Below are 23,422 nucleotides of genomic sequence, written 5' to 3'. Positions count from 1 at the left end.
AAGCTGTTTTGGACATGTTGAGTTTGAGATGTCTACTAGATATACAGTGTGAGACATCCAAAAGATAATTGCTGCTTGGAGTCAGGGAAGAGGTTAATCTGGATATATACATGAAAGTCATTTGCATAGAAATGATTATTGAATCTATAGCAGAAAGAAAATACAAGTATCCAGAAAGAAACAATTCAAATATCTTGGAGTGACAGTCAGGCTCTCACAAGACTTAGTAGCTACCATTATAAAAAAGGAATGGAGGCATTCTATGGAACAGATAGGTGGCTCAGTGATAGAGAGCTGGGCCTAGAGTTGGAAGGTCCTGGGTTCAAATGTGACCTTAGAAACTTATTAACTGTTTGACCCTGAGCAAATCACTTAACCCCAGTTGCTTAGCTTTGCCACTTTTCTACCTCAGAACTGATACTTAGTATCAATTTGAGACAGAAGGTGTTTTTTTTTAAATGAATAAACAAATAAAGAGCTTGGAATATATTTTGGAACACAAAGGATATACTAAGAATACCCTATGCAGCAAAACTGAGTATATATAATCTTATAGGGGAAAAAGGAATATTTAATGAAATAGAAGACTTTCAAGCCTTCCTGAGGAAAATACCTGAGCTGAATAAAAAATATGGCGTTTAGATATAAGATTCAAAAGAAACATAAAATGGTAAGCATAAGTGAGAAATCATAAGGGACTTAATAATATTAGATTGTTGACATTCATATATGGGAAGATGACACATTTATCATGGATGTGAATCTATTATGATAAGATCTCAAAAGAAGAATGGAAGGATGAGAAAGAAGGATGCACACGAACACACAGACAACTGAGTATAGAAATTTATCTTATCTAACAAGGAAGTAGGAGGTAAAGGGGCTAAGAGAAAGGTGAAGAGGGAGGGTAGATTAAGGAAGGCAGTTGTCAGATTCAAAACAGACTTTTGAGGAGGGGACAAGGTAAAAAAGAAAAGGATAAATAGATGAGAATAGGATAGAGGGAAATACATAGTAACAATCATAATTAGGTAGGTGAATGGTATGAATTCACCCCCAAAATGGAAAAGGATGAGAAAATGGATTAGAAACTAGAATCCAATAATAACTTGTTTACAAGAGACATACTTGATAAGAAAGATACACAGAGAGTTAAAATAAGGGGTTGGATCAGAATCTATTTAGCTTTAGAAAGTAAAAGAGGCAGATGATCTCAGGAATGATCTCAGAAAAAGCAAAAGCAAAAGCACAAACAGATCTAATTGAGATAATCAGAGAAACAAAAATTTACTAAAATGTGCCATAGACAATGAAATAATATTGAACATATAGGCACCAAATGGCTTAGTATCCAAATTCTTGAAGGAAAAGTTAAATGAGTTATATAAGGAAATAAGCAGTGAAACTATATTAGTGGAGATCTCAATTTATCCCTCTCAGACACAGATAAACCTAATCATTAAATAAACAAAGAAGAATGTGATGGACCTTGGGGAATGTGGGTTGGTGGGTTCACAGGGAGCTGCAGTGGGAATTCAGGGAAAGTCCCACCCCCAGCTAGTTGAGCAGCTCCACCGGTTGGGAGTCAGATTTCAGCACATTCTGGCTTGCAGAGATGGATGAACTGAAACCTGCAATGGAGAGTGGCAGGCTGAGAACTTGGAGTTCAGAGATATAGAAAGCAGAGCGAGAGCAGAGAGACAGAGAGACATGCAAAGTCTATTAGTACAATTGAGTCAAGAATTATGGGAGCCTAGGGGGCTGTGAATGGGATCGCAGATTCCATTTTATTTAGCATATAGGTCCAATATTTATACAGTTTCTACACTCTGTGATCAAAGGAAAATGACAGGTCAAAAAGAAGGTAACATGTCAAAACATACATCCTTCAGTGCCAATTAGGGTACACAGGTGTCACCTGCATTGAGGAGTACATATACTTCATCAATAGTAATCTTCAAAGTCCTCTTTGATCTGTTATTGCTGGAATAAGGATTTCTTTAGAAGTACAAAAGCACAAAGGTATAAAGCTACTTGTCCCAGAGATAGAACTCAAGGTTTATGATAGTAAGTTAACTGGTCAGGATGTTTTAAGCCAATTAAGAAAGCCAGGTGTTCTTTAGACAGTGATTTGTAGACCTGCAAGGTCAGATTGGTCCTTGCCAAAGTCTTGAGACAGATATGTAAATATGTCTTTTCTGGTTGCTTTTACCTCAATGGGCCCAGTATGTCCTTATGGACTTGTCAGAAGAAGTTAATAATAAAAGAGCCAAGTAATTAATGTTATGATACATGGGAGAAAGAGAGAGTCTATGAAGTGAGAAACTCTTCTAGTTCTCCCCTCCTGCTGAATATACTCTGGGGGACTTCAAGGGGGTATCACCCCAAAACTGGGTGACCTAGATGGTCATGCTGCCCCATAGGATTTGGAGGTGAGGCTTCCCTATAAGATAAGGTATGGGGTACTCCAATCTGATTCTGAATGAGGGCGGGGTTCAGACAAGCCTCCCCCGAGGTCAGTCAACTTCACAATGGGTGGTCTGGCTCCAAGATGGAGGCAACTAAACCAAGCTATGGTTCCCCTCTCTCAAGTTGTCTCTTGGGCACTTTGGAATGCTATCTGATGAATGAATGGCTTTTATTAATCTCAGTTCAAGGATTGGGGAAAGGAGTGAAGGGCAGAGGGATTTGGGATGCCCTCTTCTCTATTTCTATGGGGTCTGTCACTCAGGTGGGTACCTTTAGGTTTCCACTCCCAAGCTTCTTCCCTTACCTCTTCTCCTTCTCCTTCTCCTTCTCCTTCTGTTATTTCTATTTCTATTTCTATTTCTATTTCTATTTCTATTTCTATCCTTTCTATAATTGTAAGTTAGACCAGAAAGGGTCTTTCAACAAGGTTGGGTAATGGGTGAAGGAGACTAAGAGATCGCTCCCAAAATGGAGTCCAAAAACTTAGCTTACTCGTTTGTTGAAATACTGATGGCCGAGAAGTGATGGGATGCCTTTGACCAGGGAATCAGGGTTTCATTATCCAAAGAAAGATCCTCAGGAAGCCCTCAGGACTGGATCCGAGCTGGGATGTCCTCTGCTGGAACCCTTCTCCTCCTCCTCCTTCCTCCAGAGAGAATTTCCTAGCATTCACTCTAGTCTCAACTGCCAGTAACTGTCACCAACTGTCAGCCACTCCTTCTCTGGCTCCTTTTGTCCCATCCCCCTTTCACAAGTCCCATCCTTACACCCAGTATGTCCTTATGGACTTCTCAGAAGGAGATGAACAGAATTTTAGAAAAGTTACATATGATAGACCTCTGGAGAATATGGAATGGGAAGAGAAAGAGGTATATATTTTCTCAGTTGTAAATGGAACTTTCTCAAAAATTAATCAAATATTAGAGCATAAAGACTTCAGAAAAAAACAGGAATAGTAAATGTATTCCTTTAGGCCCATAATAAAATAAAATTTTTTCAATAAAGGGCTATGGAAACAGATGAAAAATTAATTTGGAATTAAATAATTTAATACTAAACAATGAATGGGTCACAAAAATCATAGAAACAATCAATAATTTCACTAAAGATAATGACAATGATGAGACAACATATCAAAATTTATGGGATGCAGTCTAAGCAAAGCTTGTGGGAAAATTTATCTCTAAATGCTCAATAAAAGAGAGAAAGAACAGATTAACAACTAAGTGTATGTGTGTAAAAAAATTAGAAAAAGAACAAACTAAAAATTTCCAATTAGATACCAAAATAGAAATTCTGAAAATCAAAGATGAATAAAAGTAATAAAACCACTGAACTAATAAATAAAGCTATAAGCTTGTTTTATGAAAAAGAACCCAGTAAGACAGATAAACTAATTTGATTTTTGAAAAAAACCTTACTTTCTGCCTTCATAACAATTTAAAGAAGATCCTTATTTGGTTAATGTAGTCCAGCATTATGACATAAAAATTTTCTGATGATCTGTCCATGTGAAATCTAGAGACCCCCAAACTTGTGGCTTAGTGAGATCTGATGAACCCCAAGTTTTAGAAATAGCTTGTAGGTTGGAGACCCCCAAAGCTTGTGCTTCCCTGTTCCCCTGAGAATCTACCCTGAAGGGAATCTCGGGCTAGCAGTTGAAGACTGAATAATAATATGGTGTCACTCCCAGGGGGTCTGGGAGCAGAGCAAAGCAGAGTTCACTCTGCATAAGGCACAGCTCTGCATAAGAGGCCTAATCAGCCCTGTTCCCCCTTTCCCTTGATTAAAGAGTGCCTTTATGACTATTTAATAGTTCAGTGTTTTTTTCAGGTCTATGGCTGTAAATCACCAAATTAATAAAGCAGAGATAGTTCTGAAGTTTTATTATGCTCAAGAACACAGGTTTCCCTGGATAATGTTAAAAAGGAATAGAGAGGACCCAAGGGATATATATATATATATATATGTATATATGATGTGTATGTCTATGATCAGATCTCTTGATCTCTGAGATCAGATCTTTGTTTCTTCTTATATCTCCTCTCTCACTAATACTATTCCCTATAGATCTTCCTTCTAGATATTACAGGATGGTTGGTATGTAGATCTTAGGGATAGTATGGATGAAGGCTGGATCAGAGCCCAAGGCCTAAGCTAACTGCAGTTGGTGAAGGAGGAACACCTACTCTTCTTGTTGTACCCAAATTTTAATACTTAACCCAGGTTCTATCATGGCCGGAGGAAGAACCACACTGACAATGCAATATGCAAGAAGAGGCTCATTCTTTACTAGCAATAATAGCTAGGGTCGCTAGGCAGAGAGGCATGCCTGAACGACCCCTTGGAATTCTCAGCCAAGAGTTTATATAGAAATGTTTGGGGAAGGGGGTTGGTACATACATAATTATCAAGGTAGTGTCAGGGACAGGTGGTCAGGAAGCATCTGGGGAGGGGGGTTTCAGGGTCAGGGGTCTGGAAGCATTTGGCAAACATACATTAAATAGGCAAATATTGTAAAGCAGGCAAACATAGACAAACATTCCTCAAGACATCAGATAAGATAGCTTCAGTTTTAGGTTTATGATAGGGGGAGATAAGGAAGACTGTGCTGGGAAACCTTGGGGGCTGGGGGTGGCTTGTCCAGGCCAGAAATAGTTCAGTAGACTGCCAGACTGATTTTTAAATCCAACATTCTCACACTACCGGTTGCTGTAATTATCCCTCTTCTCCCTGTTAACTTAGAAAAAACACAGAACTATTAAATAGTCATAAAGCAGCTCTTTAATCAAGGGAAAGGGGGAACAGGGCTACTTGGCCTCTTATGCAGAGCTGCACCTTATACAGAGTCCAGGATTGAACACTGCTTCTCTCTGCTCCCAGACCCCCTGGGAGTGACACCACACTAGATGATGACTCTCAAGAACAAAGGAAATTGGGGAACTTATATACCATTTGGGAAGATCCAGGGGCTTGGAAAGATGATTGACTTTATACTGGTAAGGATGGGATTTACAATCTAGCTTGGGAAAGGAATCCTAGCCAGAGGCTAGGGTGTAAGGGAAGGGGCTACTTACACAATGGATACTAAAGGATGGTCCCTTCCCAGGTCTTCCTAGGAAAGGGTCTTTGATACAATGGGGAAGACTACCTAAGACAAAAGGGTATTTAGCATTTACCCTAGGGTCCATTATTCAGTCTGCAACAGCTAGCCTGAGATTCCCTTCAGGGTGGATTCTCAGGGGAACCGGGAACCAGCACAAGCTTTGGCATCTCCAACCTGCAAGCTATTTCTAAAACTTGGGGTTCATCAGATCTCACTAAGCCACAAGTTTGGGGACTCTAGATTCCATGTCGACAATTCTAAGGTTTTTTGCTTGCTTTATGGGATTGTGGCTTTGAGATGAGATAATCCACATTAAAGTGCCTTGAAAACTCTGAGATACTATACAAAAGATATTATTACCACTATAATTGTTTTCTTTAGAGATATGAGAGGGACATGCTTGTGAATGAAGTTGTGCAGATAGGAAGGAAGCCATGGAAAGTTGTGGCCTATGCAATCACTAGCAGTGTAGTTTTATCTTGCCCACCACATACTCAAGCTGCAAAACTGAGTCTTTTCCCCCTACCTTTAATCCTCTCAGAGCGTAATCATAAATAGAAATTCTAGTATCTGGAGTGATGGGGATAGGACATAGAGGGGATGACCTCTACCATGCATGGTTGAGGGAGACTGGATAAAGAGATCATGAAAGTTAAAGAAGTTTAAGAATTGGAAGATCAAGGTGTAATAAAGGGGGAAAAATTAGGTTGGAGAAGATTAGTCAGGTATCCAACTTACTGGGGAGAAGTGAGACTGCCCTACAGATCCATAGATCATAACAAAAAAGATCAACAGGATATAGAAAATTATATTTTTCTTTTCTTTTTTCTTTATTCAAAGATATTTTTTTTCCGGATTACATGTAATAATTTTCAACATGCATGATATAGTAAACTTTAAAAGAAGGGAGGTAACTGGTAGGTTAGTTCTGAAAGTGAATAGATTGGCACAAAAACACCCATTTTGCCCCGGTGATAGAAGTGGCTAGACCTAGAGAGGGAGGCAAGAAACGGGTTGTCTTTGGAAGAAAGCTTGGTTTCAGTGAGCATTGTTAGTTAGGAGGAATCTGAAAGAAAGAAATCCAAGATGAGAGGTTTGTTAAATAGGGGTTTCCAGTGGGTTTAGTGGAAAAAAGAAGGTAGAAAATAAGGACTAGGAAGGGTTAGGTTTAAGTTTATTTACTATTCTCGGAAGAAAGTAGTATACTGAGCTTATTTCACACTGGTATTCAAGGTAGTCTTTGAGAGCAGTGACTTATCAGTAGGCTGGCTTTGGCAGAGAAGTTTGGTTGTCTGGAGAACCTGAAGGGTGGCTACCTAGTGTGAGATGGAATAGCTAGTCAACCAGGTTGGGGGGGAGGGGCAGCAAGCAGCGCTCCTTCTCTCCACCCAACCTAGTATTTGGGTGGATGGGGGCAGAAGACTGGTTGGCAGAGGGACAAGGCTGTCAGGGGAATCCAGATTAGCAGGGGTTAGGGGGTAGGAAGAGACAGTGGGCGTACCCTGCCCCAGTCAGCACCTGGGTCAATACCGTGACAGCCCCAGCTTAGTTCTGCCTCAGCCGCAGAGGAGAACCACCAGGTAGAGAAGCAGGTGCCCCCACCCACCCAATGAAGGGTCACGGGACTAGTTGAGCCTGGGCTGGAAGGAGGGAAGGGCCCCCAGGCGCAGCCCCAAGACGGGAGGAGAAAGGGGCGTTGCTTCCCTCCAGGCTCCGCCCTCCCCGCAGAACGCCACGTACCTCTTAGGGGGCCCTCCCTCCTAGGCGTCCCCGGGCCTGCCTCCCCTCTCCCCCTTTCGCCCCGTCGCTCTCGTCCCTGCCCTATCCAATCAGCATCCTCCGCGAACCAGAGCTGGCCAGCCCGGCCCAATCGGCACCCGCGGGGGGCGGTGACTATCGCCATGGCAGCGGAGGCGGGCACGCTCGTGGCGGCGGCGGCGGCATCCGGACGGCGAGAGAGAGGGGCCGGCGCCGCCGCAGCAGGAGAGTGAGCGCGGGCGCGAGCGCGAGAGCGAGCAGGGAGCCGTCGCCCTGGTCCCGGGGACCCGACGTGACCGCGCCGACGGGAACCGGTGCCCAGGCGGAGCGTGCAGGCAAGGTGAGGCTGGCGGCCTGTGAGGGTTGGGTAGTCTCTCTCCTGCTGCCGGGTGCGAAGAAGAATAGCCCCCTCCCCAGTCCTATTCTGTTTCTGGCTCTTGTGCGTGGTGGGGCTCTCTGTCCCTGGCCCCCCAGGCAAGACACGGGAAGGCCAAGGGGAGAGGGAGAGACACCCTTCGAAGGCTCCCTTCTCTTTCGGGTTCCATTCCTGGACTTGGGGTGGAGCATTCAGGGCCCCCCAGCTTTAAGGATGCTGCAAACCCTAGGCAATCCTTCCCTTCTCACCCAGAGCAAAGCCGGGCCCACATGGTCTCCTTGTTTCCTTGTTATTTAAATCAACTATTCCTACTAATTTGGGCTTTCTGAAGAAAAATCTGCATAATGATGACTCAGGTAAATGTCTAGTCCTTGTGTGTCTGTGATGGTGAAAGTTGCCCTTTCAGTGCTTCACCTGTTCCTTGGGTACCTATCCAAAACCAAGGCTTAGGTCTGGCAACACAGCCTTAAGAAACACCAAAAGTTCATTTGAACAATTGAACGAATTTTAGTCTTCTAACTGGCAGATCTTTTAGATTCAAATGTATGGAGGGATATTTTGAAAAGTTTCCATCTAACTATTGAAGTTAGGTAATGTCACTTTGCACAAGTGTATTCTATTTGTTGTAATACTTTACTTGCCATATAGCAAGACTTTTAGTTGATGAGGCAGGATAAGGAAAAAAAACCACAGTTCCTACTTGAAGCAAAAGAGGGGTTAATTAGGAAACAGGTAAATTAGGAAACTGTAAATTTCCCTTCATTAGATATTTTATTGATTAAGATAGTTTAATAACTGTGACTTAAGTTTGGATCACATAGCCTAGAGATTCCATCCATTTGGGTTCCGTTTTGAAATTTACTTGGTTTTAAAATCTTTCCTGTTGGATTCTGCGTTAGCCTAGATATAATGAGACAGCAAAACATAACTCAAATCCAACCTCTAATATGTAAAAGCTATATGACTGTGGACAAGTCACTTAACCTCTACCTCAACTGTAAAATGAGAATACTTCCTAGAGTTGTTGTAAGAATATGAGATTATATTTGTAGAAGTTCCTGGCACAATGTAGGCACCATATGGATCTGTATTCCCTTCCCCATGTATGATTTCAGAAACTCACTGAAATTGAATTTATCTAAAGGTTTCATATTGAATAAATGTGGTGAGCTCATTTTGTTTTATGACTATGCAAACAAACATGTTTTGTATCTATTAAATATTTACTAAGAGTCTCTGTTAGGCATTGGTAATTTTTTCTTCTTCTGGCCTTTGATTTCATGGTATAGGAACTCTTGTGAGGAAACTTCACCAATGTGGATTAGTAGCTGTTAGGCAATTAATAATCTTAGAGAATTCCTTTGGGCAAAATGAAAGGTTAAGTAACTTGGTGTCTCAATCTAGTAGTCAGAGTATGTCTGAGAAGGATCTTGAATCCAATCATCCCTACTCCCAATCTAGTCATCTGTCCTTTATATCACACTGCCTTTCTGGCATTGGTATTTGCATTCTTTCTCTCCCTCTCTCCCTCTTTCCCTTTCTCCCTCCCTCCTTCCTCCTCTTCTCCCCCCTCCCCCTATCTCTTTCTGTTGCTTCTTCCTTCTCTTTCCTTTCTTCTCCCTTTTTCTACTTCTTCTCTGACAGCAGGGACCTATATTGGGGGAGGGTGCATGATCAAATAAACACAAATTATATAGACAATTTTAGAGGGGAAAAGCACTAATGATATAACAAGAGCTAGGTCTGGTAGTGAGTTAGGGAGTTATAAGAGGAACATTTCTAAGGTAACATTGAAGTCTAGAAGGACAAAAATAATAATTAAGCCAAGGAAACAGAGTTAACATTTTGACTTTCAAATATTTCTTTGATATTTTTTTCCCCTCTAATGTTAGGGTTAACACTCTCTCAACTCATCCAGGTTTTAAAGTCATTGGAAATAACCTACCTTTGGTTTTCTCCCACTGATCTTCAACAAGGAACAGCTAGGTTGCACAAAGGATAGAGTGCCAGCCCTGGAGTCAAGAAGATTCATCTTTGTGAGTTCAAATCTAGTCAGAGACACTTACTAGCTGTGTGACCATGGGCAAGTCATTTAACTACTTCAGAATCTTTGCTAAGAAAACCCCAAATGGGATTACAAAGAGTCAAATACAACTGACTGAAACTTCAGTCAGTGACATGGAAACCTCAAAGGTTCACTGACATCAGGCTCAGTAGAAATCACTTTCCTCTCAGACCTTGTGGTTGCCTTGGTTAAACGGAGAAGGGAAATGAGAAAAAGACTTGGTAACAATCTTGAACAAAAACTCTGATCAAATCAAGCCATTCACTTGATTTTATTTGTCTCTTTGCCTCTGCTTCAGTTATTTACCTTACCTGGAAAGGGCCTTCCTCTTGTTAGGCTCAGCTTCTCCGTAATTGCATGCTTGACTCTTGTTCAAGTTAATCTCTCATTGGTCTGATTGGTCTGGTTACACTGTCACACAATTTGGAATTTCTTCCAATGTATATGTTGTCTTACCAAAGACATGGTGAAAACTCTGAGGATAGGGACTGAGGCTTAAGGCTCATTTTGTATTCCTTACAGTGTCACCCAAAGGGGCTGTGTACACAAGAGATACACAGTAATTCCTATTGAAATGAAATGTTATACTTAAGGTTCTAAGAGTCAGCTCTTACTGCACAAATGATGGCATGGAAAATTCAAAGGATTGTGTGTGTGTGTGTGTGTGTGTGTGTGTGTATAACTGTAGTAATCTCTAGAGGTTTATTTTCTTTCATTTTTTAAAACTCTTACCTTTTAGAATAGAAAGTAAATATCCTTTCTGAAGCAGAAGAGCAGTAAGGGTTGGGCAGTTGGGGTTAAGTGACTTGTCCCCAAGGCCACACAACTATGAAGTGTCTGAGATAAAATTTGAACCTAGGACCTTCTATCTCCAGACCTGGCTCTGTCCACTGAGCCACTTAGCTTGCCCCAGTTTATTTTCATAATTTTTTCATATTTTTCAAATTTCAAAATGTTCATATTTTTGCCTAGGTTAATACTAGAATCAGTTTAGTAATACACACCATTTGGTAATGGGAGAGTGGGTAAGCGAGGAAATTAAGATTGAGATTTTATGTTTGCTGTAACTAATCCGTGCACTGGATAATCTGGGTGTTCAGAACATCAGGCGTTTAGTCTATATTAATGTGCTTGGAATGATGTAGTGAAGACATGGGGCAAATTTTCTAGTTGTGGCTGGAAACAGTTTTTAAGATACTTAAAAGGTTTTTTTAATGTTTTGTTAATTTTGAACTAACAAATGCCAATATACAGAACCTTCAAAGGACAGAAAAAGAAGGTTGCATATGATAGGGCAAATCTTCACGATATCCACACATCTCCAAAATGTCCTTTAAAAAATATATAATAAATTCAATATGTTAGTTTTGAAGTTATCCTGCTTGTATGTCTCCTTCTGAACCTGTTCTTCTTTTTCTGTATTAAAAAATTAATTGATGCTCTTCTTTATTTTCCTTTTTTAAAAAGCCATCATTGTCACTACCTCCTCCTCACCCTCAATTCTGTTCCCCTTAGTTAAAAGCAAACCTTCCCTTATAACAAATGAGAATAGTCAAACAAAACAGATTCACACACTGGTCATTTGCAAGAATATACATTTTAAAAAAGGAAACAATTTCCTTTGAAGATCTCTGGAAGGAGGAATCCATCACCTCTTGAAGAAACCTATATCACTTTTGGGCAGCTCTAATTAGGAAGTTTTTCCTTATATCAAATATAAATTTGCCTCTGTAACTTCCTCTCATTGCCCCAGTTTTGTCCCCTATGGCCAACTAATCCTTCCTACACATTCTAGTCCTTCAATTATTTTAAGACGGCTATCAGATTTTCATCGAGTCTTCTCCAAACAAGGCTTTGACAACTTGAAAAGAGATCCAAAGGACTGGACATAGATAATTAATGTAGGCAGCAATGGGAGGACTTTTATAATACTTGTTCAGTCTTGGGCTTGGAGGGGAATTAAAGAGAATGGATGGATTGCTGCTCACAAAGATTTTCACTTGTTCACACTTTGACCAGGTGTGCTAAGTATTCTGTAAAGGTTTTGTTTTTTTTTAAAGAATCCTCTAAGTTCTTAATTTGGGTTTTGATCTTACAGTAGAAATCAATAATCTGTGGCAATATATGACCATTTTTCTATTTTTTATTTTCTTATTTTTAAATTGAAAAAAATTCTCCTAGGAATCTGACTATCAAAAACAAATTCACTGTGGTGGAAAGAGCATAGGACAAGAAACCAGGAGGATAAAAGTTAGTCTCATCTCTGCTAACTCAGCTTTTTCATTTGGGCAGTTACTTAAACTCTCCTGGCCTCAGTTTTCTCATCTGAAATCCTTTCCAGCTCTGCAATTCTATGATGGGAATTTAAGCCATTGGGAAGTGAGCAACTGTACACTAATTTTTGGCAGGTTTTAAACATACTGTATTTTTGTTATCTCAAGGACAGGATATGTAAATATTGATGACCTTATATATTTACAAAGCATGTTGCTTAAATGATACAGAGAGGTTATAAAGACATGGTAGTACTTTGGTAAAAATACTTTAACTTGTTGATTAGATGCTATTTAAGATGGAAAAAAGGTAGTATTTTAAGTACCTCCTGCCAGTAGAGTTGATCAAAGATGCTAAAGCCTCTGAAGTAGTTATAACCATTTAAGGGGCAGCTAAGTAGCACAGTGGATAGTGCCACGCCTGAAGATGGTAGATTCTGGATACAAATCTGGCTTCAGACATTTCCTACCTGTATGGCCTTGGACAAGTCACAACCCCAATTGCCTAGCCCTTGCCAGTGTTCTGTTTTAGAATTAATACTAAGATAGAGGGTAAGAATTTTTAAAATAGTTATAATCATTTATATAAGCACTTTAAGGTTTTGTATGATGCTTTCCTTTATAAACCTGCTTGATAAAAAGATTAAATGTGCTACACATTACAGTTGTTGTTCAGTCATTTTTTGAGTTGTGTCTTATTCTCCATGACCCTATTTGGGGTTTTCTTGGCAAAGATACTGAAGTGGTTTGCCATTTCCTTCCCAAGCTCATTTTATAGATGAGGAACTGAAGCAAACAGGGTTAAGTGATCTACCCAAGGCCACATAGCTAGAAAGTGTCTGAGGTCAGATTTGAACTTGAGAAGATGAGTGTTCCTGCCTCCCAGCCCAGTGCTCTACCCACTGTGACATCTAGCTGCCCTTATATTACAGTACAATTGGCCATAAAACTAGTTGCTATATATTGAACCTAATTTTCCTGTTCCTCTATCTTCATTTTAAAATGGAGATGGGATCTTACTTGTCTATATGTCCCCTCCTATCTGTCAGGAAATTAAACGTTGGAGTCCTGATGACTTCTCTTTCTTACTGATCACAGTATAAGGAAGGGACTTTGCCCCTTCTTGGGTTATAGGTATTAAATGCATCATCATTAATGCAAACATTAAATACAAGATCTCAGTTTCTGTTACCCCATAGTTATAATCATAGGTAAAGCTAGGAATGGTAGTGAATAGGAAGAAGACACTTAGGCTCTGTAACTGCCACCCCAAGTTGCCTTTAATATTTACTTCTATTAGAAGGTAGAAATCACAAAACTTAAACAATCTGTTATGATTTTAAAATTTAGAAACTCTAGATTTCTGCAGATAGACTACATATATGAAACTGTCACACACTTATTAAAATTTTTAAATACTGTTTTTGAATATTAAGTCAAATACACAGATATACGTATCTCTGAATATGTTTTTAATTCTGTTTCAAAAAGTATTATATTCCTTATATGTACAGGGTTGGTGTTAGGCATTTATTATTTGCCCTTAAAGATCTTACATCTAACTAGAATGCAGGGTAGATGCCATATATATTCACTTGAGTAATAATACAATATGAAAAGTGATGGGCAAAGAAGAGATCTAGAAAAAATATCCGAACCAAGCTTGGTCCAGAAGAAGAGATGAGAAAATATATCCTCTTTCTTTGCAGAAAGAAGTATATTATATAGATATCCAACTTTGCATATACTATTGGGCCCAGTTGGTGTGTTGGTCAGTTATACTGAACCATTTTTTCTTTCTCTTTGGATGGGGTCAGATTCTGTAGAGCTTTAAATGCCAAACAGGAATTTTTATTTTATTTTGGAGTCAATAGAGAGCCTCTAAAGGTTTTTGAGTAGGGGAATCAAATGGTTAGACCTGTATTATTGGTAGATTATTTTGTCAATTGTGTGAAGGATAAATTGGAGAAGGGAAAACCTAGAATCAAGGATATGCTATTATTGGAATCCAAAGGAGAATGAATGAGGACCTGAACAGGGGAGCTGTGGAAAGCAGAAAGAGGGAATCAGATATGAAAGACTGCAGAAGAGGAAGGTGATGGAGAAGGGGAGCTGTCTTGTATTTTTGTCTATTTCCTACATTACTGTGGCCAAGAAAGACTGATCACATCACTGTCATGAGTCTTTGTTCTCAAATTAGGTTGTTCTTTGAATAGTAGACATAACCGATCACTTATCCTTGAAACCTTTCCAGCTTGGTAGAACCTGCTGGAGCTTGTACTTTGATGACATAACCTTGGATCACTAAAGATCATTTCCAACCTTTGTAGAAGAATTGAAACTGGACTTTGTGGATGAAGTACCAGAAATAATCTAAAAAGATTTCTGGACCTGACCATATACATTCATTCAGAAGAAATCTGTGCTGGAGATGATTGTTTAAAAGATACTTAGGGATTGATTTTCAACATATCTCAATGAAGAGAAGAAAAAGGAATGTTGGCTTCTCCCCCCCTCCCCCCTTAAACCATGGATAGTTTTTACTGAAAAGATATGTGGTCATTGCCGATGATTGTATAACTACTTTTGTCATTCTTATAATATTTTTGAAAAAGAATTTATGGACCTATCAAAATTATATTTGATAAACTATGAGAAAGGTACAGACTAACTTTTTAAGGGGATTTTAATTAAAAAACTTTCAATAGCAAAATATTTCATGAAGGCAAAGGAATCAGTTAATACGTTGTTGAATCTATACAAAGAACAATCTTATACAATTCCAGAGGAGTTCTACTCTAATTGTTAGGAAGCTTTTCCTGACTGTGAGCCTAAATTTGCCTTTTTGCCTTTCTACTTAACACCTCTGGTTCTTACCAGAGGTCAGCTAGGATCATTCTAATCCTGTCCTTCCTTCATGTGATAACCCTTGGGCTACTTGAAGATGATTATCAATATCCCTTCCCGAATCTTTTTTTGCCCCTCCAGGCTAAACATGACCAGTTCCTTCAACTAATCCTCATATGACATGGACTTAAGGACCTAACCATCCTGTTTACCTTTATCTGGATGGTCTTTAGCTTATTAATATCATTCTTAACTCATGGTGCTCTCAGAATTGAACACAATATTCCTGATGAAGTGTATTGAAGGCAGAACATTGGAGCTATGACTTTCCTGTTTTTGGAAGCTTTCCCCCTTCTAGTGCACCCCAAGATCCTATTAGCTTTTTTGACTAGTATATCACACTACTGACTTATTTTGAATTTGAAGTTTACTAAAATTCCTGCATTTTTTTTTAGAATTACTATCTTAACAATACCTTCCCCATCTTATACTTGTGAGGTTGATATTTGAACCCAAATGCAAGACATTTATTCCCATTGAATTTTATTTTATCCACTTCATCCTGATGCTTTAGCTTGTAAAATTCTTTTGGAGCCTGATTCTGTATCCCATATTTTAGCTATCCCTCTTATTTGGGTACTATCTACACATTTGATCAGTATACTATACATACTTTCATCCAAGCTGTTGATAAAAATGTTAAAACAGCTTTAGGCCAAACACAGATATCTTGAGACATTCTTCTGGAGCTCTCTTGCCATTAACTAGTAACTGCTCTTTGAGTCTGGTGATTCAACTAGTTCTGAATCCATTCAATTGAATTATCTAATCTGGGAGTTTTTAACACTCTTTAGGCTTTCATGGATAGATTTCAAGGAATATGTGATCTAGTGTGGCTAAAAATTATATCTTACTTTCATTGATTTACTTTGTAACCTCATGCATTCTATTTAAAACTTTTAAAAAGCATTTTTTTCTGAGAAGAGATTCATAAGCTTCGCCATTCTGCTGAAGGTCCATGACATAAAAAAGTTAAGAATCCCTGATATGTACTATTCCATCTTCTCCACAAGAATAGTATGAGATACTTTGTTAAGAACTTTTCTAAAATCTAGGTAAGTTATATCCATAGCATTCTCTTCATTTTCTAGTTTTTGTATTTTTGTCAAAGAAAAATAAAGAAGTGAGGTTAATCTGTGATCTGTTTTTGATGAAGCCATGCTGATTCTTTTTAATCATTGTTCTCATTTCTTAGATTTTCTAAGCCATATCTTTAATCCCCAGAAATTGAAGTGAATTTTGCCAGCTTTTATTGACTCTGCTCTTTTCTTTGTTTTTTTTTTTTTTTAAACCTGAAAAACCCTTCTTCAATATTATATTGTTGGATCTCTGCTGTTTTCCATGATCTTTCAGACAGTACCGACAGTGGCTTATAATTCTTCAAGGGCAGTTAGGTATGCCCTTATATTCTCCTTACTTATGTTGGATATCAAGTCTCTGTCAGTCAGGATCCTTCCCTCTCCCCCCCAATCATTCTTTCCATCCCAAGCAAAGATCACATTCTCCTAATTTTCCTAATATAGCTAATAAAGAAAATTCCCAAGGCAACCTTTTTTTTTATTGCTTTTAACTTCTCTCCCCAGCTTTGGTTCATTCTGAGCTTTAGCATTCTTGATGCTATTTCTTTTTCTTTTTTTTTTAATATTTTCTTTTTTTAGAAAAATTTTCCATGGTTACATGATTCTTGTTTTTACTTTCCCCTTCAGCCCCCTTAACCCCCCTCCCCATATCCAATGCGCATTTCCACTGGTTTTAACATGACTTATTTACATATTATTAATAGTTGCATTTGTGTGGTCCTTTAGTGTCACATCCCCAACTATGACTGCGTCAACCCATGTATTCAAGTGGTTGTTTTTCTTATGTGTTTCCACTCCTGCAGTTCTTCCTCTGAACATGGGTATCGTTCTTTTCCATAAATTCCTCAGAATTGTCCTGGGTCGTTGCACTGCTACTAGTACAGAAGTCCATTACATTCGATTTTACCACAGTGTATCAGTCTCTGTATTGTTATAAAAGAATAGTGTAATCTGGATACTACCACTATTAGGCTGGTTATTAGTAGTAGTAATCCAAGATATTGATCTGAGGAAGCTTTGGTTTGATTCCCTAATGGCTGGTGCAGGGACACCCGAGTCCTGCCACCCAGCTGGATGGTATAATAACTGCCCTTCTTTATAACAGTGCCCAGGCAAGATCCCTAAAGGTCAATGAATGAGTAACCCTTTTCAGGTCCCACCTGGGGTTGATTGATTATTGGTACTGGGCTCTATCAGCCTTGGATAATGTTCATCTGACTGCGTTGCTCCCTCCCCAGAGTGGTGATGGAATAACTACTCCAGGAAGGTACTTAATAACTTAATAATCTATGTTTTTTAACAAGGGAAAGGAATGATCAGGAAAGGGTTGGGGAATAGGTAACCCTATCACTAAATCTATGACAATAGTCCCTGAGGACTGTACAGGCTGTTCAGCAATGCTGGGCTTGTTCTTCACTTCCTCTGGCTCAGCCTGGCTACAGCCAAACCAGAGTAAGCAAACTGGATGACACAAACATTGATGATTTCTCTCAGCTTCTTACTGCTTGTTGTTTGCCAGTTCTACAGCCTTCAGGAAATGCCACCCTTTACCACTTTCTTCTTCTTCTCCTACCCACTTCCCAGATCTCCCTCCCCCCCCCCGGGATACCTAAATATCTAGAGATGGTTTAGATGCCTAAATATCTAGGGATTCAGAGAGAATCAGAGGATCCACAGGTCAATCAGTGTTCAAGATCAAATGTCCAAGGCAAGAGTTTAGGCAAGGCTCAGCCAAAGCAAAGCCCAGGTCACAAAAGACAAGGGGTCCAAGGGGTCCCTGTCATGGGGCTGCCAGGGTATTTATATCCTTTCTGGCCAGCTGCCTTTCCTCCTGTCCTTATGGCCTCTGGGAACATTCTGATGTCCAACTGTCTTCACCTGTCAATCAAGGTTTGACTCTCAACTCCCAGAGTTTGAATATGACAGTATACAGTGTTCTTCTGGCCCTGCTCCTTTCACTCTGCATCAATTCCTGGAGGTCTTTCTAGTTCACATGGAATTCCTCCAGTTTATTTGCTATTTGTTTTTCACAAGGCTCAGTCTCATTCATTTTTTTGTTACCTGACCTTATTTACATCTAATGTACATTTCTTTTAAAAAACCTAATCTAAGTTGGCTGTCAAATTTCCATTGAATCTACATTAGTCCCTTTGGGCAAATTCTATTTTTCCTTCTCATTAAAATTGTTTCCCTTTGTGTCTTCAGGTTTTCATTTTTGAGCATTTTTGTCCTTCCTGGGTTGATCCTCTGACCCTTCGAAATTTGCCTTCCCAAAATCTAGGGTGCATGTCATACCTTGCCTAGATTCTTTTCTTTTATCACAAACTCTAGGATAGAGTGGTCATATTTTACCTCAAGGTTTTTATTATTTCCCTCTTGCAACCAGTTACTCCTATTAGTGAGAATCAGATTCAGAACAGAATCTCCCCTTGTTGATTCCTCCATTTTTTGAAGGATGAAGGCAAATCAAGTAGCCATTAACTGCTTTGCTCTTTTGGGCAGAGAGTTAACTGTATACAGAGAGATGTCTGTATATAGGCTGCATAGTGGAAGTTCTTTATCACTAGTATATCAGATTTCTGTGCCAGACTTGCATTTTGTTTTACAGACTTCGTTATTTCTTCTTCCTATTTAGATGTTCTAGAAATCTATAAAAATCACTTTTTTTTGTCTTCTCCTTTGACATTCATCCAAATATTCACTGTCTTGTTTCCCCTCTTAGATTCCTGGATTTCTTCACATGAGCATATCTTTTTAATATGTTATGCTACCCCAATCCCATTTTTATCTATTCAGTATCTTTTGGATAAGGTAAGTCCATCCAGAGTCATTGTCTAGTCCAGAATTTCATTCTCTTAAGTCTTGGTGAAACTGACATGATCAAATTTAACCCTTTAATTTAGAACTTCTTTAATTTAGAACTTTTGTTGTTGCCTGAATTCCAGAATTTATGTATAGACACTTGAAGTTATGTGTTTTAATACTGATTCCTTTCTTAAATTTTGCCTTCTATGAATTCGTGGATATCTCAGATGCTTTTCTTCCACCTTTGTGGCTACTTGCTATATAGTTTCTAACTTGGGCATTGTGCATATGTAGTTTTCTCTCCACCTCCTTTATCTGGAATTCCTTTTTAAAGTTCTTTATGATAAGCTTCAACCCAAAAATCCAAATCATATCTTCAAACACTACCTTCTTGGTCAGCTCTTCACTTATAAAATCATTTTTTCTTTTCTTCATTTCTTGTTTTTGATAGAATTTTGATGAGTGACAGTTAACTGCCATTTGTAAGAGAAATAGAGGACTGGGAGAACTTTTATGTAGAGACTTGCAGAATTAATTGTCATGGAAAATGTGTGAGAAGCTACAATAGCTAATAGTCAGTTTTGTGAGAGTTCTGTGAGAACTGAATTGTTGGATTATGGTTTCAGTGTCAGAGGAGAGTCAGCAGCTAGTGAAAGGTACTATGGCTGTGTGGGATCTTTGCATGGCTGATGCGATGTAGAAGCATTTATCTTTCCTGCCATCCTCCCCCCACTTGTTGTTAGTAATTGTTAACAAGTTATCTAACTAGTGATATTGATGTTTTTCTAAGCTAATGAAACTGGAGTTTGAGACTGATGGGACTGTAATCTTTTCATGGCTGATATGATATAGAAGCATTTATCTTTCTTGACTCCCATCATTTTCTACTTACTGTTACAAGTTACCTAGCCAGTGATGTTGATGTTTTTAATAAGCTAATAAAACTGGAGTCTTGAGACTGAGATGAGAGAAAGTTTATTGGAAAAGAATTTTTGTAAGCTAGATTAGTCTTAGACCTAGTTAATGAGAGTTTCTGTATATGTGGGAGTTTGTTATTTCAGAAAATATTCCTTGATTGCTATTGAACCCAATAAGAGGAATTAGCAAAGCATTAATGAGACGGTAGTAAGTAGAGGATTTGGAGGTTTGATGTGTACACCAGAGGTGTCAGTTTCCTACAAAATCTGGAATAAGCAGAATTAAAATATAATTGAGAAATGCTTAAATAAAAATATAGTACACCCTAGATAATGTTAATTTGTGTTTTTTTTTTAAAGTCAATATGTGGCAGGCAGGAATCCCTTTCTATTTGAGTTTGACCCCACTATTCTACACCATCATACTTGCATAAGAATGGTTACTCTAGGAATGGTGGTGCAGGATTGGTTGGCAAAAAGCCCTGATATGTTGGTCCCTTTTACATGTGGGTAGCATGAAGTCTTGTGATATAGTTATGCCCCACGACTATATGACTATAGTCATAGTCAGAACTCATTTGAGTTGTAAGAATTCACCTTTACAAAGAGTTTCATTACCGGCAGCTTGGTGGCCTAATGGATAGAGAACCACCTCTAAAGATGGGAAGTACTGGGTTCAGAGACAAATACTTCTCAGTTGGGTGATTGAGCAAGTTGGTTAACCCCTACAGCCTAGCCCTCACCACTCTTCTGTCTTGGAACTGATAATTAGTATTGATTCTAAGACAGAAGGTAAAGGTTAAAAATAAAACAATTCCAAAGAGATTCATTAAACATTTCTACTTTGGCTTATGAGGCATTTCTTCACAATTATAAGGGTTGATTTAATTTTGCAGTTCTCAGAATATTGAGTTGAGTATTGAATTGAAATTATTTTCAGTTATTTAATGTTTTATAACATCAATGCACATTTTGTCCAACCTTTTAGATTATTATGATAACTAATATTAACTATTAAAGTAACTCCATTTTAATGGAATATGCATTGTTGTTCTAAATTTAGGGGCCCAGGCACACATAAAAATTTGATCCTTTGAAAGTAATGGCAATTATACTTTTAAATTATAAGAATTTGCTTTGCGAGGGTTTTTTCATTAACAAATTACATGTGTAAGTTAGGAGAAGACTATGTAAGTTCATGATTTGAATTGTTTTTTGCTTTAGGTATCTTTATTTGGTAAACCTTACTCTCATGGTTTTAGTCTGTTATATACTTAAAGTATTACTTCAAGTATTGATTTACCACATTTGTTTATTTTGCCTATATTTAGCACAAGGACATCAAAGAAAGAGAGATCCTAAATGCACTAAAATATTAGTAGCAGCGCTTTTTTTACTTTAGCAAATAACTGGAAACAAAGTAGATGCCCATTAGTAAATGGACAAGGAAATTGTAGTATATGAATGCAATGGAATAAAAAAATGATGAAAATGAAGGATTCAAAGAAGCATGTAAAGATGTGTGAATTGATTCAGACTAGAGAATAAACAGAACCAGCAAAACAACACACCATGAACTTCCACAGAGTAAATGTGAAGGATAATATTTTTTAAAACTAAAAATTTGGTAATTATTTTGACAATTTGGCCTTTGAGAAAAGAAAATCCTTTTGCAGAGGGTAAGGTACTATGATGTTGAATATTGTATAAAACGTTGGCTTTTTTTGATATGTTAGTTTTGCTGAACTTTTTTTCCTTTTGTTACAGAGACTAGCTGTGCACAGCAGTGGGAAGAGGAATAATAGAAATGAAAATAATAAAAATAAATGATTAATAAAAAAATTTAAAATCTATGCCAGTGAAAAAATTTCATTCAGGTTCTTCAATTATAGATATTATTGGTGCAGTTTAAAGATCTTACAACATATGCAATGAAATATAAGACATGTTGGAATATTACTATGATTTATTCTTTTATTTCAGATGTGGTGGAGAAGCATAGAACTGCAGTGTTATTTTTTTTTAGTTGCATGTCTCCTAACTGGTTTCGAAGCTGTGCCTATAGACATAGACAAGACAAAAGTAAAAGATACTCCTGATGTGGAAGGAGAAAAAGTAGAACCTCCAGTAAGTGAAATGGATTCTATTACAATTCAAACATAAGTTAATTTTGAAAAAATTGGAGCTTTTATATTCATTACTAATATTCTCAATTTATTAAATATCATGTTTGAATTTAGTGATCATTCCTGAGTAAATGCTGAAAAATGTTCTCCTGTTCTCTCTGGCTTTGGGTTAAGAGCACACCAATGCATAGAATGCTTAACAGATGTTTAATATTTATTATTTCAAGTTTATTGAGAGCAAGTAGTGTAGGAATTGTTTCATGGTTCCTGTTATTTAGATTGCCATCCAGTGAAATTGTGGCAATGGATAGGGAAAGGGCAACAAGTATGCTTCAATGGTTACAATCTTCATTATTTTCTCTGTATAACATAGAAATCAGCTCCATTAGGTACATAGGCTAACAACAGACTGATCTTTCTTTGTAGGTTGGCCCTCATCTTCTGCTGTACTTGGTTACTGTTGCCAAAGGGCAAGAGAGCCTTCCTGAGCCTGCTAGCAGCTTACTGATGGGAGGAAGTCACCTCCCCTCTGTTGCACATTATACTGTTAGCTTCTTTTGCAGCTGTGTAAGCAGCAGGCTGATGAAAGTTCTATGATTCAGGAACTGTAGCTGTTCCTGAATCTCAGCTGCCCCTGAATTAAAGATATAAACTGGTCCCGAATTTAAGGGATGATTTAAAAAAATTTAACCTTAAAAATTAAAATATATGCTTTGTTAAAGTAAAGCAAACATGATTTAGAGGTACTGCCTATAGTTGGAGCTATCCTAAAGAGACAAACTTCAAATCTCTTACCTTGCTAGTCAGTTAACATTGGGATGCCATTTTTCCAGTCAGTATGAAGAAGGAAAAGCACTTTGTAATGGGGAAATTGCAGTATAGGTATAAGACTTAAGACAAGACAGAATAGATGACAGCTTGAAGAAATCTTGGACTTCATGGACATTCCATCATGGAATGAAGCCACAGTTTCGAAAGATGAGAGTGGTTTTGGCCAAGCTGAAGGAAGGAAGTTTTGGCTGTGTGGTCCAGCTTTGCCAAGTATCTAAGGAGCCAAAAGAGAGGGATTTCACTGAGAAGAAGATACCTTCAAGCAACTTTCTTGGCCTAGGTAGAAGGAAGGTCTTGGTTATCTGCTGGTAGACAGCAGATTTATCTGCCTTACTCTCTAGAGCTTTTGTGGATTAACTGGCTGTGTATAACTTGATCCTGTTTCCTCTGGCACCTTGGAGCACCATGGACAAATGTAGTGAGAATCCCACCTCTCCTGCCCTTTCCTATTTTTAGTTAGAGCTGATCTTAGTTTAGTTAATGCATTTGGGCCCTTTCTAGAGTTCTCACCCTTATTTACCATCAATAAACCAGTTTTATTTGTACTTCCTGATTCCTCCAAGGCTAAGCCATAAAGATTGTAATGCAGGATTTCTTGCATTGCAACATTATCCTAGGCCATCCTGTCTGTTTTCAGAATGGAATCTTGCCTATGGCGGGGGCTGCATTTCCAGACCCTACAACTTGAAGTTAATAACCCCCCCCCCCCC

General features: G+C 38.4%; 1 protein-coding gene across 1 annotated transcript in view; it reads left to right on the top strand.

Annotated features, from left to right (window-relative positions):
• The first annotated feature begins 7,558 nt into the window (after positions 1 to 7,558).
• The window catches only part of NUCB2 (nucleobindin 2), a 38,947-nt gene continuing 23,083 nt past the window's right edge, over positions 7,559 to 23,422 (top strand). The window contains exons 1-2 of the mRNA XM_044680044.1: positions 7,559 to 7,673; positions 21,739 to 21,882. Coding sequence (XP_044535979.1) covers positions 21,739 to 21,882 — 144 coding nt within the window. The 5' untranslated portion in view covers positions 7,559 to 7,673. The remainder of the gene's footprint in view (positions 7,674 to 21,738; positions 21,883 to 23,422) is intronic.

Source organism: Gracilinanus agilis, chromosome 6, assembly GCF_016433145.1.
Source record: "Gracilinanus agilis isolate LMUSP501 chromosome 6, AgileGrace, whole genome shotgun sequence".
Taxonomy (NCBI): Eukaryota; Metazoa; Chordata; class Mammalia; order Didelphimorphia; family Didelphidae; genus Gracilinanus; species Gracilinanus agilis.
The sequence above is the reverse complement of the archived record's forward strand: the minus strand, read 5'-3'. Positions and strand labels throughout refer to the sequence as shown.